Below are 14,768 nucleotides of genomic sequence, written 5' to 3'. Positions count from 1 at the left end.
GACAGGAGCCTGCTGCCTTTTAAAGGAGTATCCTGAGCAGAAGGGCAAACACTAATCGGGACAGGTATGATGCTTCCAAAGAAGCAATCCAAGAATCCTTGCAGCTCTCAGACGTTTGATCCTGGTGGCGTCCATTTGGAACTCTCCGTTCTGGAGCCTGCAAAAACACATTGTACACAACAGAAGCCTGTCAGCGTTCACCGAGGAGTGAAAAACCATCTTAAAGGCAGCTGTGGTGACGTGGTTGAGTGAGCTGGGCTGCCAGGGCCAGGCAGCCAAATTCTTTTCATGCGGTTATCCCGCAGTCACGCCAGCCAGAACAAACAGTGCTTGGTGTCAGCAGAGGGGCAGGCGAGGTGCGTGCGGGGTGTGAACTTCCACCGACACACTTACACACTTAGGTAGCCATCAGCCCACGGTGACACATCCAGCAGCCTCTTTGCTCCTTAATGCCAAATGGAACTACTGCCATTAATTAACCAGAGCCCCGAGTGGCCCTGCATGGCGATACCTTTTGAATGTTAGACACCACGTTAGCGTTCCATGGGGACGCGATGTACCCTGTGTTTTGTGGGATATGCCGAGTTCAGCACCAGCTGAACGTTACACACTGTGAGAGCAGCGTCCGAACCAACTCCGGCGCCCCGGGGGGGCCGAAGAACCTTTCTTTAATCGCCAATCTGACTCTCCCCCGACACGACTTTAGCGGCCTGCTGCGGAATTAGCGTCCAAAATGCAAGTCTGCCGACAGGCCGAGCCGCGGGGCCGCCCGCGAGCAGGGCAGCGAGCAGCTCTGTGCCCGCAGCACGGCATGGCGCCGCAGGGGCCCGCAAATGGCGGCGAAGCCACCGCCACGGCCGCAGGGCCACCCCCGGGGCCACCCCGGCCGGGGGCAGCCCCTTCCGCCGTCTGCGGCTCCTCCTCCGGGCGGCGGGGAGGGAGAGGCGGCGCCTGGGCTCCTCCCGCCGCCGTACCGCCGTGCCTCCGTGCCGCCGCCCGGGCCGCTTCCTGCGCCGGGGAGCGACGTGTCGGCGCGGCGGTGCGCAGTAGGCCGCAGGTAGGCAGCGGGGAGCCCCGCCCGCCGCCAGGCCGCCCGCACGGCTGCCGCCAAAGGCAGGGGGGTCCGCCAGCCCCGCTCGGGAGCGGCCGGGAAAGTTGAACGCCCCCCGGAGCCCTTTGTCTGGGCGGCCCCAGCCCTGGCTGGGCGGACGGGCGCTGGCGGAGCGCGGGGCCTGGCCGAGGTTGGTACGGGGGAGCCGCGCAGATCACTTTAAATATCTATTTTGTATTTCCATGGCAACCGCGGAGCGGGAACGGGGCAGCTCGGGGGGGGGGGGGGGGGGGGGTGTTGTGCCCCTCGGGGACGTGCCAGGCTCTAACGGGGGCTTCTCCCCTCAGGTCCCCGGCTGCCGCGCAGCCACAGCAGCAGGCGGTTCTCGTATGATGCAACCGGCAGAGATATGACGACGGCCTTCTTCAGGTGCTCCGGGAGTGTTTTCACCAAGGTACGGCAAGCAGAGCTACTGTGGGTGAGCGGTGCTCGCCAAGGCCGGGACGTTTGCGGGCAGCGTTGTGGGTTTGCTCAGGCATGGCTGTGCACGACCCCACGTGCAGCCTGGGGGACGGGATGGGGAGCGCCGCTGTTGTTTTGCTTCTTCCCGAACACCGTGCAGAACTGCGAGCTCGCTCATTCCTCCCTCTGTTGTGGCACTGGGGGACGTGCTGCAGCAGCAGGGCGCAGTAGTTCGGGTGGATGCTTGGGCCTGCTGGTCCTGAAGGTCTTTTCCAACCTGAGTGGCTCTGCGATTCTGTGTTAAAATAGTGGAGAAACAAAGCTTCTTCCCTCTCCCTGTCTCAGCAGCAGTAAGTCCTGTTGCAAGGAATGTAGCTCGATATGTCTGTCAGATATTGACCACCTGTACTCTCAACCAGGCATTAACTTTCTCTGTGATGTCCAGTTCTGACCTTGCCGTTTTGTTGGTTCTCCTTATCCTTTTCCCTCATACTGTACAACTACTTTGGATTTCTGCTGTAGAACACTGTGTAGTCTCAAACTTGTAAAGCTCAGCGAAATACCTGTCTGACAGATTTGCATGTGTGATTTTGAGAGTTCTGAGACAGAGGTGGTGTGATGACTTTACTGCCTCACCTATATCCTGTCTGAAGGAGTCCTTCACAAGAAGGTGACCTGTGAAATGAGGATCCTGAATTGTAACCACAATTGCCCTGTGCGTCCACAGCTGCTTTGTATCCCTATGAAGCAGTGTTCTTACTAAGCACTCTGACTGCAGTACGTTAATTGTTGTAGTGGCTGCAGTAATTCTCTCATCTGAAAGCCTGTGTCATGGTTTCCCAAACTGTGGTATATACAAAAGCTATAGTTGCTCCATTTAAATCCTCTGGAAATAATACAGTGCTTCTTTTGGGTAGGAAAACAATGCCGAAGATGAAGTAATAGACAGAAGGTCTGTAGCTCTTTAAGCAAAAGCCAGTGTGTGTTGTGTGGGCAGCCTCTCCATTGAGCTCTGCAGTCTGTGTGCTGGGTGGGAGCTCGGCCTTCCCCTTGCTGTTCCTCAGTAACATCTGGGGACATCTCTCCCCAGTGTCATTAGGTCGTCAGCACCCATTTTCTCTGTGGTAGAAGTCTGGTACGTATGTAGAGGAGATTTTGTCTTGCCATCGGCAGAATGAACTTCATGGGATGAGAAAGGGACGCGTGTTTCCAGGGTTGAACAGAAACATTTCCCAGTGTCAGAAGAGCCATAGAGAGGGTAGATTGAGAACGCAGCCTGCAGACTTGTTCTTTGTCAGTTTGAGTGGGAAGAAGTTGGGAAATGGAATCGTGTAGCTATCGTTTCCTTTGGGGCAGCAGCTTGGTGTGAAAGCCACTTCTGCTTTCCCTTCTCACGCTGCTGGGGAAATGAGGAACTGTGTCTCTTCAGAAGAGCGAAGGGCAACAAACACCCAGTGCTCCAGGGCTTGAATTCTTCCCTGCTGGGAGGCTCAGTTTTGCTTTTAGTTTCTGTACCTTCTTTGTTTTTTTCTTTTTTTTTTAAGTTCATTTTTACGGTTTTTATTATTATATTTAAGCTTCGTTTTGTTAATTCCTCCTGCTGATGTTTTTTGAATAAAGCATAGAGAAAGGATGAGCGTGAATGGATGTTCTACTTATATCTTTCTGGGGCTACATCTAATTACATCTAAACAAATACAATGTGTCATAGATTCTGCATCTTCAGCTCTTTGCATCAGCCTTCCCTGGGTGTTAGGTTTTAAAATAATCCAAGGATTCTCTTCCAAAGGGAAAGAATCCTTAATGTATTTCCCTCTTACTCCAAAATGTTGAGGCTGTTTTCTGATCAAAGTTCTCATCTTTGGATAGAGAAAATGCTGGGGTATTTCAGCTTTGAAGCAACACAACTCATCCCTCAACTCACAGCTTAAATGGCCAAAGAATAGTCATTGGAGTAGCTTATCAGGTGCTTTGCAGTATTGTAGGAAGTGTCTATTGGCATTATATGATTCCTGCTACCAGCGAAGGAAGACTTTGCTTTTAATTTTCGGTATTGTAAATGTAGCATTATCATTCTTTTTTTATCTCTATACAAATATTTACTGGTCTTGTAAGTGGAAGTTCTGAGGAACGGAAAGGAAGCGATGAGGTGATCCTTTTCATTTTGATCTGTTGGGCCTCTCTTAACACTTAGGAGAACTATAAACAAACATGGTGCTCCCCAAGGCAAAATGTCAGTGGTCTTATTTGCCACACACTCGCCCTGCAGAGTGGCTTCCTGCCTCCTGCAGGCCAGCTGACATCCTGTATGGAGCTAGCTTGATAAGGTTTGCTACCAAGTATGATGCCTGCTTTTGGATAGTCCTTGTTCTCGGCTGTTTCGCACAGCGTTAGAATTGTTAAATATTGTTGAGTGGCTGTTGCATTGCTGCTTGCTGTTGTTTAGGGTCTTGATAAGGCTTTGGAAAGATGTGATTCTCATGGATAAAAAGATCAGATTTCTAGAACGCTAGTTTCAGGTTAATGAATTAAACCTAACCCTGCTGCAGACAGCAGGGAAAAGCCTATGCTGGGAAACTCTCTGCTGACACAAATCACCATGACTTTCTGTCAGATTCCTTTGGGGAAGTCGGAACTTCAGTGTTACGGGTTTTGCTTGGTGCATTTCTGCCTCTCCTCCAAATGTCACCGCTCCACAGCTTCTGCCTTTGAGAGCCTTCTAGCTGGAGTGCCTGCTGGGGCTCCTTGATCTGCGTTCAGCTCTACGTACCTCTGCGGAGCTGGATGAGCTGCTTTTCTCTCACCATTTTCCAGGAGGCAGTGCACACTGTAATGCGGATGCCTGGGATAAAAAAAAAGAGTACAAAGAGATTTTGCTCCCTTCTTTAGTGACAGGGTGGGTAAATAACCACGAGGCCTTTTCTTGCCTGACATACATTATTTTTTTTTACTGCTTTCTTAATTTTTTCCTGAATGATTCTGCCGTTCTTGGCATTGAAGAACTTGACGCATACTGACCTAAATAGCTGTAGGAAAGTCTGTTCCTCCAGCGCAGAAGCTGCCTTCTGACTTCAAATTAGTGTTCTTCCTTGGGAAACTAGGTTTCCAGATGAGAAGAAATGTATTTGGTACGTTGGATATAGCGCAGATGTTACATTTAATTCGTTTCATTTAGTACCTGGAGAACTGTGAAATAACAGCTTCTGAGATGGTTTGTCTGCAGGGAGATACCTCTCTCTCAAATTCCTAACAAAATGCATGCGCTTGTGTATTATTCTTAGTAATTAGTGAGGACGTGCACTCAAACAACTATATATATATATATTCAGTGACAGGGGCTTTTGGGGATAATGTTTATCAGTGACTTCAGCTGAGAGGGCAAAAGAAACGGGTACAAAGTATCACTGTATAAAAGTCAGGTGCCGTTTTGCCCTGGCCTTGTAGTTCACCCGCAGTGTTTTCCCAATGTCTGATTCCTTTTTTCCTTGCCTGTTTCCCCACTTGACGGAAGCTCAAATGATGAGATGGCATCCTGCTCTTGCTTTTATACAGTCCCGCTATGTGGGGTGCTGAGGAAGTAATGTGGTGTGGCTCAGCACAGCTCAAGGAGATTCAGAACATGCTGGATTGTGACAGCACATCTGGGTACAAGTGAAGCTGACAGCTGATACGTGGCTTCCTTGTCAGGTCACTTTCATTCCCATGAAGCTAATCTGGATGGTCACCAGTTGTGCAGTGAAGGTGTACTTTCAGTCCAGGAGGATGAGATTAGGGATACTATTAGATGATGTGTGAAATGTGCTGAGGTACATGCGTGTCTGACTAGAAGAATGTACCTGTTTATTGGGCTTTCTCCTGAAAGGGCTGACACAGGCTCTACTCCAGGTTACATAAGGAAGTAAACTGTTGGAAGGCATATCAAATGTGGATGATGTGGTATGGGGACATGTCACAGCTCTCCTCTGACTCCAATCTGGCCACCTCCCTGACAATCTCCTGCTTGCTCTAAAAGCCCAGGTTGTAAGCAGGTATTCAGAAAGAGCTTGAGTTAGTAGAACAGTTTCCACTGCCTTACCCTTATTTTCTGAAACAGCTTAAACCTTTTAGCTGGAAGCTAACTCTCTTGGCTCCCTTACTGAAAGAGATGTCTGCCTTAGGTACAGGGGCAAGCGTGGAAATCTCAGTTGAAGGAATTAGCTGGTTGAAAGAAATAGCTTGCATTAGTCCAGGCTGCTACATACTGTCTTACAAAGGTGGTTTGTACTTAACTCCTGTGATGGCTTTCTTGTTACAAGGTTCAATCCTGCTGATTTAACAAAGTGCTGTATAGTGATGGAGTGGGAATCCTAGAATTCTGGGAACAGAGTAAATAGACAAACTGGACCAGTAAGAGACACGTCGCTGGGTCCCGGAAGAAGTCCCTGCTGCTTTCTTCCCTTCTGTTTATATTTCAGGTATCCTCTTCCTTAGGCAGCATCTCCAGTATTTCTGACTTCTGGAAATGAAACGTTTTGCTTAACACCTTTGTGAGCAGAGCGTATCAGTCAGAGGTACCCAGTGGTGTTATCTGAGTGTCTCTCATCTTAAGCGATGTGGAGCGCTTAAAGGGAAGCTTGCTTGGTACTTTACAAACCCGAGAGCGTGGATGTGAAGATTCCTATTAGATAGAAACAATTAACGCACATAATAGCCCTTAGAATACGGAGAGGCAGTTTTTGAGGGACTTTATGCAAATATTAATAATTCTTAAAAGAAAAACAACAGAAGCCAACCAACAGGTGCACAAGAGCTGCAGCCATCCTGGGCAATTACTTGTGAGTAACACTGAGAAGTCGTGCTGTTTGTTGTGCTCTTAGCTTCAAACTGCTGAGAGCTTCGTGGTGAAACTGAAGTCATAGAGGAGTCATCACAGAACTTCTTAGAGCTGATGTGGTTAAGGTACTGCTCGCTGCTCAGGTCTCCTGCTTTGCTGACTATACAGCAGCCAAGCATTGGTTGTGTGTTTATCATCACGGGTGTTTTATTCCGTGCTGCATGACTGTGTTCAGGCAGGAAGGGTAGGTAGCAGGTGTAACTTCATGTCGTCCTTTAAGGGAATTAATGCATTGAGCACAGAATAGGTTTAATATCTTGGAGGAGTGCAGCAGATGTAGCTGTAATCCTGTGAGTATTTCCATTGCTACCCCAGAATCTGATCCCCTCGGTTTTTTTATTGTGTTAGTTTAACATGCGTTGTTAGACAAAACGTGAGTAAATTAAGGTGATTACCGGAGAGAGCAGAGTTAATCTAACAGTTTTAATTGTATATCACTTAAATATTGATGTCATTGTTATCCAGGCACACATTCCTATTGCTGCACATACGCTGTTCTAAGCAGGAGGCTCATCGGACTGTCACTGCATAATTCCGGCTGCACAGCTTTATGAGGTAGCTGCAGTGCACCTGCATGGGAGGCTGGAAGAGTTGAGGTCTTCTGCAGTGGTTTAGTTCCATGTTAACATTGAATGTCACTGCTTCTTGTTACTTTAAATCAGCAGGTTTGTCTTTCACCGCATTGTTTAAAACGCTGATTCAGATGGCTGGTTATAAATCCATTTGTCTGTGAAGTCTGTAGCTGGATAGCACAAAGGAAGATGAGCAAGTGGAACTGTGTTTTTCCCTTGTCTGATGGCTCAGGTTGGGGTGTGGGGCAGGCTGTGTGCCTCCATCTAGACTTCTCATGTTTCCTTTTGTAATTTGGATCTAATCCTGGTAACTGTGCTCAGTCGTCTTTTCTCCCTCTCTTGGAAGCAATGCCTTCTACTTGTAAGGACTGCAGTTTGAGGGGTGCCTGGCTTTGGCAGTACAGATGGGTTTATTTCTGTGCAAACGCGGCTGTTCACGAAGGTTAATTATCCATAAGGCCCTGACTTATGAGTCTACCAGAATAGCTGCGAACTATGAATAATTTAGTGCAGCATCGTATTGCTTGCTACTTAAGAAGGCCTCTCTGTCTGTGAATCTTTATATCTTGTTGAAAGCCACTCGATAGCATGAAGGTTACTGCTTGCCTTGGTATTTTATTGTTCTCTTTTCTCTCTGTTTTAAGAGTTCACCGGTGTGTAAAGGCAATGTGAATGTTTTAGGGTGATGAGCAATAAAAATGCCCGTACCAGGGTAGTTTGTGTCTGAAAACATGAAGTACTGAACTTGCCTTCAGTTTTACATTGACTGGTGTGTTTACTTTCAATCTTGCCCCTGCGTTATGCAGTTCGCATTGTGGCCATGGTGTTTTACGTGCTTCAGACAAGTCCCATCTTAGGATATTCTTGGGAGCCATGCTTTGTTCAGAGAAAGGATACAGAGCTAATGAAAGGCTTGAGAGCAAGAGTGCAGGTTTTCAGTGCTTCCTACAAATGGCTTTAGCTGCTCTTGTGTCTGGCTAGAGCAGACCTTGAGTCATGTTACAGAGGTTCTTCTGGGGAGAAAATCTGCCAGTGCAGGACTTTGAAGCAGTGCTGATCTAGTACTGGCTCTGCTGCTCCATTTTTACCTTTTCAGCAGTCACTTATGGCGCACAGAAACACGTTTACTGCATTGGCAGCAGAAGGGAACAAGGCATGTGTCCATCTGCCATGAGTGTTGGTCTTCAGACGCCTGACCAGCGCTCCTGGCTGCAGTGCTTGTTGCTTTGTGCTCCTGTTCATTGAGTGCTCTTGTAGTACTGTGCGTGTCATAGCTCAACCTTAGAACTGTTTTGCAGGACACTTCCAGCCTAGTTTAGAAATAGGAATTTTTTTTCCTCCAAAATCGATTTGCTGCCGTGTAAGCGATGCTGTTAGAAGTTGATAGTTAAATGCCAAGATCTTGCAAGATGTGTTTATTTCCCTTGGGAGGGGAGGTTTCGGATCAGTGCCTCTGAGCTGTGTGTGATGGGGAGCTTTTGGTGAGCTCGCACACCTGCAGTAGTTCTGCAGTTGGCTACTGAGTCAGCATGGAGCAGCTGCAGGACAGCAGGTGCAGGCAGCAGCTCTGTGCCCACCTACAGGGCTGGGCTGTTTACCCAAGCTCCCTGCTATGTTCCCGGGGGGATGTACCCTGAGCTGTGTGCACTGGAACTGCAGTAGTTCTGGTGACAGGAAGGCCAAAGTGCCTGAAAGATTTCTGCTACTGTTGTTGTTAATGTCTGCATTTATTGAGTAACCTTCATTCCTGAGGGCAGGGGAGGAAACGGGCTGTGAAGCTGCATTCTGCCTTGTGGTTTTGTCTTTAAGATGTTTTTCTATGTAACTTCATTGAAGCCTGAATGTTTATTGTTTCTCGTTTAGCTTTTATCAAGTGGTGATTTTATGCAATGGCATCAAGCCACAGTTCTTCACCAGTGCCTCAGCCAAACAGCAGCGATGCTTTCTTTAAAAAGGAAAAGGATGTTTCAAAACGCTTCCAACCCGTGCAGTCACTGCCTGATGTGTGTCCCAAGGAGCCTACAGGTAATGTAGGTGGGCAAAGAGAGTCAAAACACAATTAAACTTGCAAACTCGGAAATCCCTTTTCAGTTCTTCAGTCAAATTTTCTTATATTGTGGGTGTAGCGTAATAAGCTCTGTTCTTATTTCAGAGTTTGCTGCAAGTCTGCTTTTATACCACCCAGCTCCCTTTGGAGCAGTGGGAGAACCTTCCCGCCTGCAGCTTCTAATTAGATCTCCACATTATATGTGGGATCTTTTGTTGGTGATCATACACTGTACTACATGCAAGAAGAAGGTGTATTCTGTGAGAGCCTGTAGCAGACCTACCCAGCATACTTGGAGTCTGACTACTTTACTTTGGAACATGCAGCCCTCTTGCAGCAGGAAGCAAAAGGCCAAGACCTGTCTTTACCTCTGTAATAAGCACTGTCGTAACATCAGCCAAAGTTGTAGCTGCTGTGTTATACCAAGCTAGGATGGGATCTTAAGAATTGCAGAATCTAATTCTAATGAATTTCAACTATTTCTGTTCAAGTAATCAGTCGAGACTATGAAAAAAATGTCTAAGTGATGGGATTCTGTCTAGTGTAACTTAATAGTGTTGAGCTAAAGATGGCAAGTGTGGGTTCGTTATTGAGTTCAAAACTTGCACTGAGTGATGTGATGGAAGAAATATCACAGTGCTGGGAGTAATGGAGACTTGATGTGTCATTTGTGTAGGTAATTCTGATCCATTCTCTAATAGTTGAAACACGTTTTGCTTAAGAACCATGTTTTAAACAAAAACTATAACTTTCAGTTTCTCAGCTTAACAACCTGTCTTGTCTTTGTGCTGCAGGTGATGCCAGTAGTTTATGTGACAGCCCGTCTCTAGTTGCGGATCAGCACAGATGGACTATTTATCATTCCAAAGTCAATCTCCCAGCAGCACTAAATGACCCTAGGTTAGCAAAAAGGGAATCTGATTTCTTTACAAAAACATGGGGAGTGGACTTTGTGGACACTGAAGTCACGCCTTCATTCTACCTCCCACAGATCACCAAGGAACATTTTGCATTATACCAACAGGAAATCGCTCCGGTAAGAGCCCAAAATTAGATGCACGTAGTACTAGAAAGAGATGTGAGAACCTCCTCCTAATTAGAGGTTGTCCTTGTTAGTAGTGCATCATACAGTTGGCTGATGATTAATTTGTTCTCCAGTGCTTGTTGACTCTCCATCCAGGTGTTCCTTGTTTTATAATCTCATTATCCTTAGTGTGAGAAATGTTCCCTCTAGACAATTCCATATGTTTTCTTTTGTATTTTTGAATGCTGTACTCTGTACCAGGGCTTACACTTGTATCAGTTCTTTCTGATTATTAATCCTTTTTCTGTTGGGATTCTTTCATGCTTGAGCTTTACAGCGCAACGTTTTTAGACCTTTGGATCAAATCTAAAACATAACCATGTGCTGCAAGAATTAAGATTTTTTTTCTTTAAGGTTCACCAGTGTAAAAAATTCACGTGTGGAGCTCTTAAACTAGAACTATTATCTCGATTACTTTTATAACAGGAAATTAAGTTACATCTAAGGATACCAGGACCAGTAGGAGACTTCTAAAAACTCTTAAAAATACACGTGTCAATAAGTGTATAGTAAAATTCTTTCTCTACTTTTTTTCCTGAGCTGAAAGAACATACAGAAGTCTCCCACTGTTCTCTGCTTCCTTGGTTTGTAGCTTTTTTGTAATTCTCTGCTGTTAGAGGATGAGTTGCAGAAGGTGTTAGCTGTGTGAGTCGTAGTTAAAGTACGTGAAGGAGAATTGTCTTTAATGCCATTGGTTCATGCGTTCAACATTTAAAACATTTAAGAGCTCATCTGTTAAAATTAACATGTAATGAATGCAGTGACTGCAAAGCAGAGGATTTGGGAACAGGGAACTGAAGCATAAATGCAGCTTCTAGCAGAGATCCAGCTAACACTGGTGGTCTTCAGAGGTATAATTTCTAACTGCTGTGGTCACCAGTGTTGATTGTGCCTGTAGATAAAATTTGAAGTTCAGCATGACTAACCAGGATATTTGGTTTCAGCTATGGAATGGAAAAGCGTTTATTGCGTGTTAAGTGTGATGTCTGGATCGGAGAGCAAATGAATATTGTCATGACATTGATCTATTGTTCTATCTCCCTGCATAGAGAGGCTGTTGTGGATTTTCAGTAATTTCTGTGCTCTTGTTCTCTTGAGCTGTAAAGATACTGAAGAAACAACATAACATACCACAGGCTGAAATTTTCAGTCCTTTCACCTGGACAGACATCACCTGAGTTTTTAAGAGGGGAAAAAATACCATTGCAAAGCTTTCAGAGTTATTTAGCACAGTGTACTGTATTTCCCTGAAAATGTTCTGTTTCAGAGAAAAAGTATCTTTTTTTAACTACCGAGAGTAATTCTTTTAATGTATTTTCTCTTTTACAGAGAGAGAAAGTTCATGAAAGATGCAAGAATATTTGTCCTTCTAAGGATACCTTCGACGGGACTCTATTACACACCTATGGTACAGTCAGAGCCTTCCTTTATCCATTAAAAAGTCATTTCTTTCATGAATTCTGTAACACACCGATCATCTCCTTCACTTGCTCATAGGCTTCGTGTGCAAAAATAGCTGCTGCTGATTGCTTTGTAACAATAATTGAAAACCCAGGCATAATTGACCAGGCGCATTCATGACGGCTGCTGATATTTGATAGGTCAAAATGCTTGTGAGACCTGCTCATAATTTTTTTTCCTTGGCAGGTCATTAAGTCCCTGGCAGTGTTTTCTTTGACTTTCTTTTGTTTAAGATAAGCTGAAACTATTGCATCAAATTTCTTTGCAAAGAAGAGTGGCAGCCACAGGCCATCCCAGCTGTCTGCCTCGAGGGTCTCAGAATGGCTGAGGGGGGAAGTCATGTTGGATGGTGCTCTGGTCCAAAACCCCTGTTCAAGCAGGGTCACCTAAGACAGCTGCCCTGCTCTCTGTCCAGTCTGGTTTTAATTATCTCTGTGGATGGGGGCTGCACAACCACTCCGGACAGTTTTTTTCAGTGTTTGGCCACACTCAGAGTAAAACATGAAAAATTTTATGTCTCAGTTTGTACTTTTTACCTCTTATCCAATCACTGGGCATCAAGAAAACTCTTACTACTTCTTTGCAGCTATCCATCAGATATTTATAAACATTAGTAAGAGCTTTTCCAGGCTAAGCAGTTTGAGCTCTCTGAGCCTCTCCTCGTGCAGAATACAGCCTGCTCCATCCTTCAACTTTGTGCAGTGAGTCCAGTGGCAGGCCAGTATGTTCATATCTTTCTTCTATTGGGCAGCCCAGAACTGGCCATGGTATTCCCAGTGTTGTATCATCTGTGCTGCTTAGGGGGAGGATTACTTTCCCTAGACCTGCAGGAGGTGTTCTTCCTAAGGGAGCCCAGAATGCTTGGCCACAAGGGTGCACTGCTGGCTCATGGTCAGTTTGTTGGTCACCAGGACCTGAAGGGCCTTCTCTGTAGAGTCATTTCTCTACTTATGTTTAGCAAAGACTACTTGGAGTGCTTTTTAGTGCCTGCAGTTGTAGCAAAGTGGAGTTTCTAAGCCTTTGAGCACTAGTTAGTTTTCTAAGCTTTTGAGCCAAAGGAAGGAGAGAAGTGAAGGGAAAAAAAAAAAGTAACCTGTAGCGAGTTTGTAATATTTAATTTCTTTTAAATTATTTTCTGAAAAATGTTGACATCAAAAGGTTTGTCTGTCAGTCAGTGTTTGATCAGGCTTCGTTCTTCCAATCAGCTTTCTTCTTCCTTTTCCATGCATAAAGAAGCCCCTCTGCAGAGTTTTTTCTGGGCTTGTTATTTTGAAGCAGCTGTCCCTGACTGAGTCTGTTCGTGGCACATACTGCAAAATAGAATTTCCTACTTCAGGCTTAACTTAATCCATTTTGAAAGAGTTTTTTGTTTTGAGAAAGAAAATGACTGTGTCACCAAAGAAGCTGGAAGCTCCTTGTTTGTGTAGATGGGCAGTTTTTCATAGAAGCATCATTAGGTAATCTGAAGTTCTGGATGTTCTGGTTTCTTTTTTTGGCATTGCTTGCTTTCCCTTAACTCCAGCTCACAAGACCAGGACTTTTACTTTTGTAAGCATTGGTCTGTATTTCAATACCCATAAGGTGACAAAGAGGCAAGAGAAATGTGGGAGATAATGCTGATGTAGTGTTTGCCCTGCTTCTCAAAGACAGGTAGACTCTGGCTTATTGCTTTAAAATTCTTCACTTTTCACAGCAATGTACCTGTTCTCCCAGCTCAGCTAGCTCATCCTATGCAAGTGTCAGTGGAACTTACCTCAGAGAGAAGGCCGCTTCTGTGCTATGTGCTCTTTGTGCCTGGGACTTTGTCTTGAGTTCTCATTCATCTTTCTGGCCAGCTGTTGTGCATCCACACTCCTAGTGCTGTACATGAGTCATTCTATGGGCAGCCTTGATTTGATCACCAAAATTGGGGTAACATTAAAGGATCTCTTACCGGCCCTTGCAGATGATTTATAACTGCGTGATGGAATGTGAGGTTCTAAGTAGGCTGCTTTGTACTACTAATGTTTTCACTGCCAAAGCAGCCAAGTAGGAGCACCTCTGGACATTCTAAACATAAGACTTAAACTGCAAAGGACAGCAGAGTGCGCAAACAAGTCAGGATAATTGAGGTTAGAAGGGGGCACTGGTGCAGATGCTGTCATAAAGCAACTTCAGCTGTGTGGGCAGACTGGGCTGCTCAGGGCTTTACCCAGTCAGGTCTTTAAAGCCTTCAAGGTTGGAGAGTGTGCAGTGCCTCTGGTCATCCTGCTTGTCTGTTCTGGTGATAAATGTTTTCACATTCAGTCAGAGCCTTCAGTGTTTCCATTTCTGACCCTGTCACCTCTCTGCTCGCCGTGAGGCACGAGGCACTTCTGTTCTGAAAAATTCCTTGTAGTATTGAATGGTGTTCAAGGAATTGTTTCCAGTTCTTTGCTCATGAGTGTCTACCTGTGTTTTGCTTAATTTTAGATAAATCCAGGACAGATCTGGAACAAGTACCTAAGGTATGGTTTCTCTGAGCTCATAAGCTTTTATAAGAATTTCTCACATAGAGTCTTTAATGCATGAATATGCTCTCTTGTACGTGGAAGACTTGTTAAAGTTGAAGTTAGAAGATCTCTAGCACTTAGAATTTACCAAAATAAGAACGATCTGTTTGTTTTGTTTGTTGTGATCTTGATCCTGAAGTAGATTCCTGTGATCTTAGAGTACAAATGCCATTTAAAAAAATCTTTAATAGTTGAAACTTTAGAGCTAGGCAAAATTAGCCATCCTGTGTTTCAGGAGGAAAGGGAAACCAAAGTGCTTGGCAGAAGTTTGGATACTACAAATTGTGTACAAATTAGCAGTAGATTTCACTCCTTGAATCCTCAAGTAAAGCATCTCTGTGCCAATTATGGATGTAGGTGAACAGCAATCACTGCAGTGTTTGAAGTCCCCTAAGCAAAAATGTTTGAGTGTAGCAGGATGCCATAGCCTGTGTTGAATCTATTAAAATTACACTTCATAAACCAAGAAAGGGATAGTGCTGTCCAACTGGGTGCCCTAGCTCTGTAGTAGTTTTATCAAGTGAAAATAACACAACCAAACCCTTCAGTGACTAATACATTTGTGGTACTGTGCAAAAGAAGATGGGCTTTAGGCTCTGTTCCTTCCCAACCAACACTTAGTGCACATGAGCAGCTGGCTGCATCTTCAGCCTGCTAGAAATTAAGAATAAATATATCAGCAGTAAG

At 45.2% G+C, this 14,768-nt stretch overlaps 1 protein-coding gene across 1 annotated transcript in view; it reads left to right on the top strand.

Annotated features, from left to right (window-relative positions):
* The first annotated feature begins 931 nt into the window (after positions 1–931).
* Positions 932–14,768, top strand: part of VPS54 (VPS54 subunit of GARP complex) — a 42,993-nt gene continuing 29,156 nt past the window's right edge. Inside the window, exons 1-6 of the mRNA XM_072331391.1 lie at positions 932–1,057; positions 1,399–1,505; positions 8,822–8,983; positions 9,800–10,041; positions 11,419–11,497; positions 14,002–14,036. Coding sequence (XP_072187492.1) covers positions 8,848–8,983; positions 9,800–10,041; positions 11,419–11,497; positions 14,002–14,036 — 492 coding nt within the window. The 5' untranslated portion in view covers positions 932–1,057; positions 1,399–1,505; positions 8,822–8,847. The remainder of the gene's footprint in view (positions 1,058–1,398; positions 1,506–8,821; positions 8,984–9,799; positions 10,042–11,418; positions 11,498–14,001; positions 14,037–14,768) is intronic.

The sequence above is a fragment of the Excalfactoria chinensis genome, chromosome 3 (assembly GCF_039878825.1).
Source record: "Excalfactoria chinensis isolate bCotChi1 chromosome 3, bCotChi1.hap2, whole genome shotgun sequence".
In the NCBI taxonomy this organism is placed as follows: domain Eukaryota; kingdom Metazoa; phylum Chordata; class Aves; order Galliformes; family Phasianidae; genus Excalfactoria; species Excalfactoria chinensis.
This window is presented reverse-complemented; position numbering and strand designations above follow the sequence as displayed.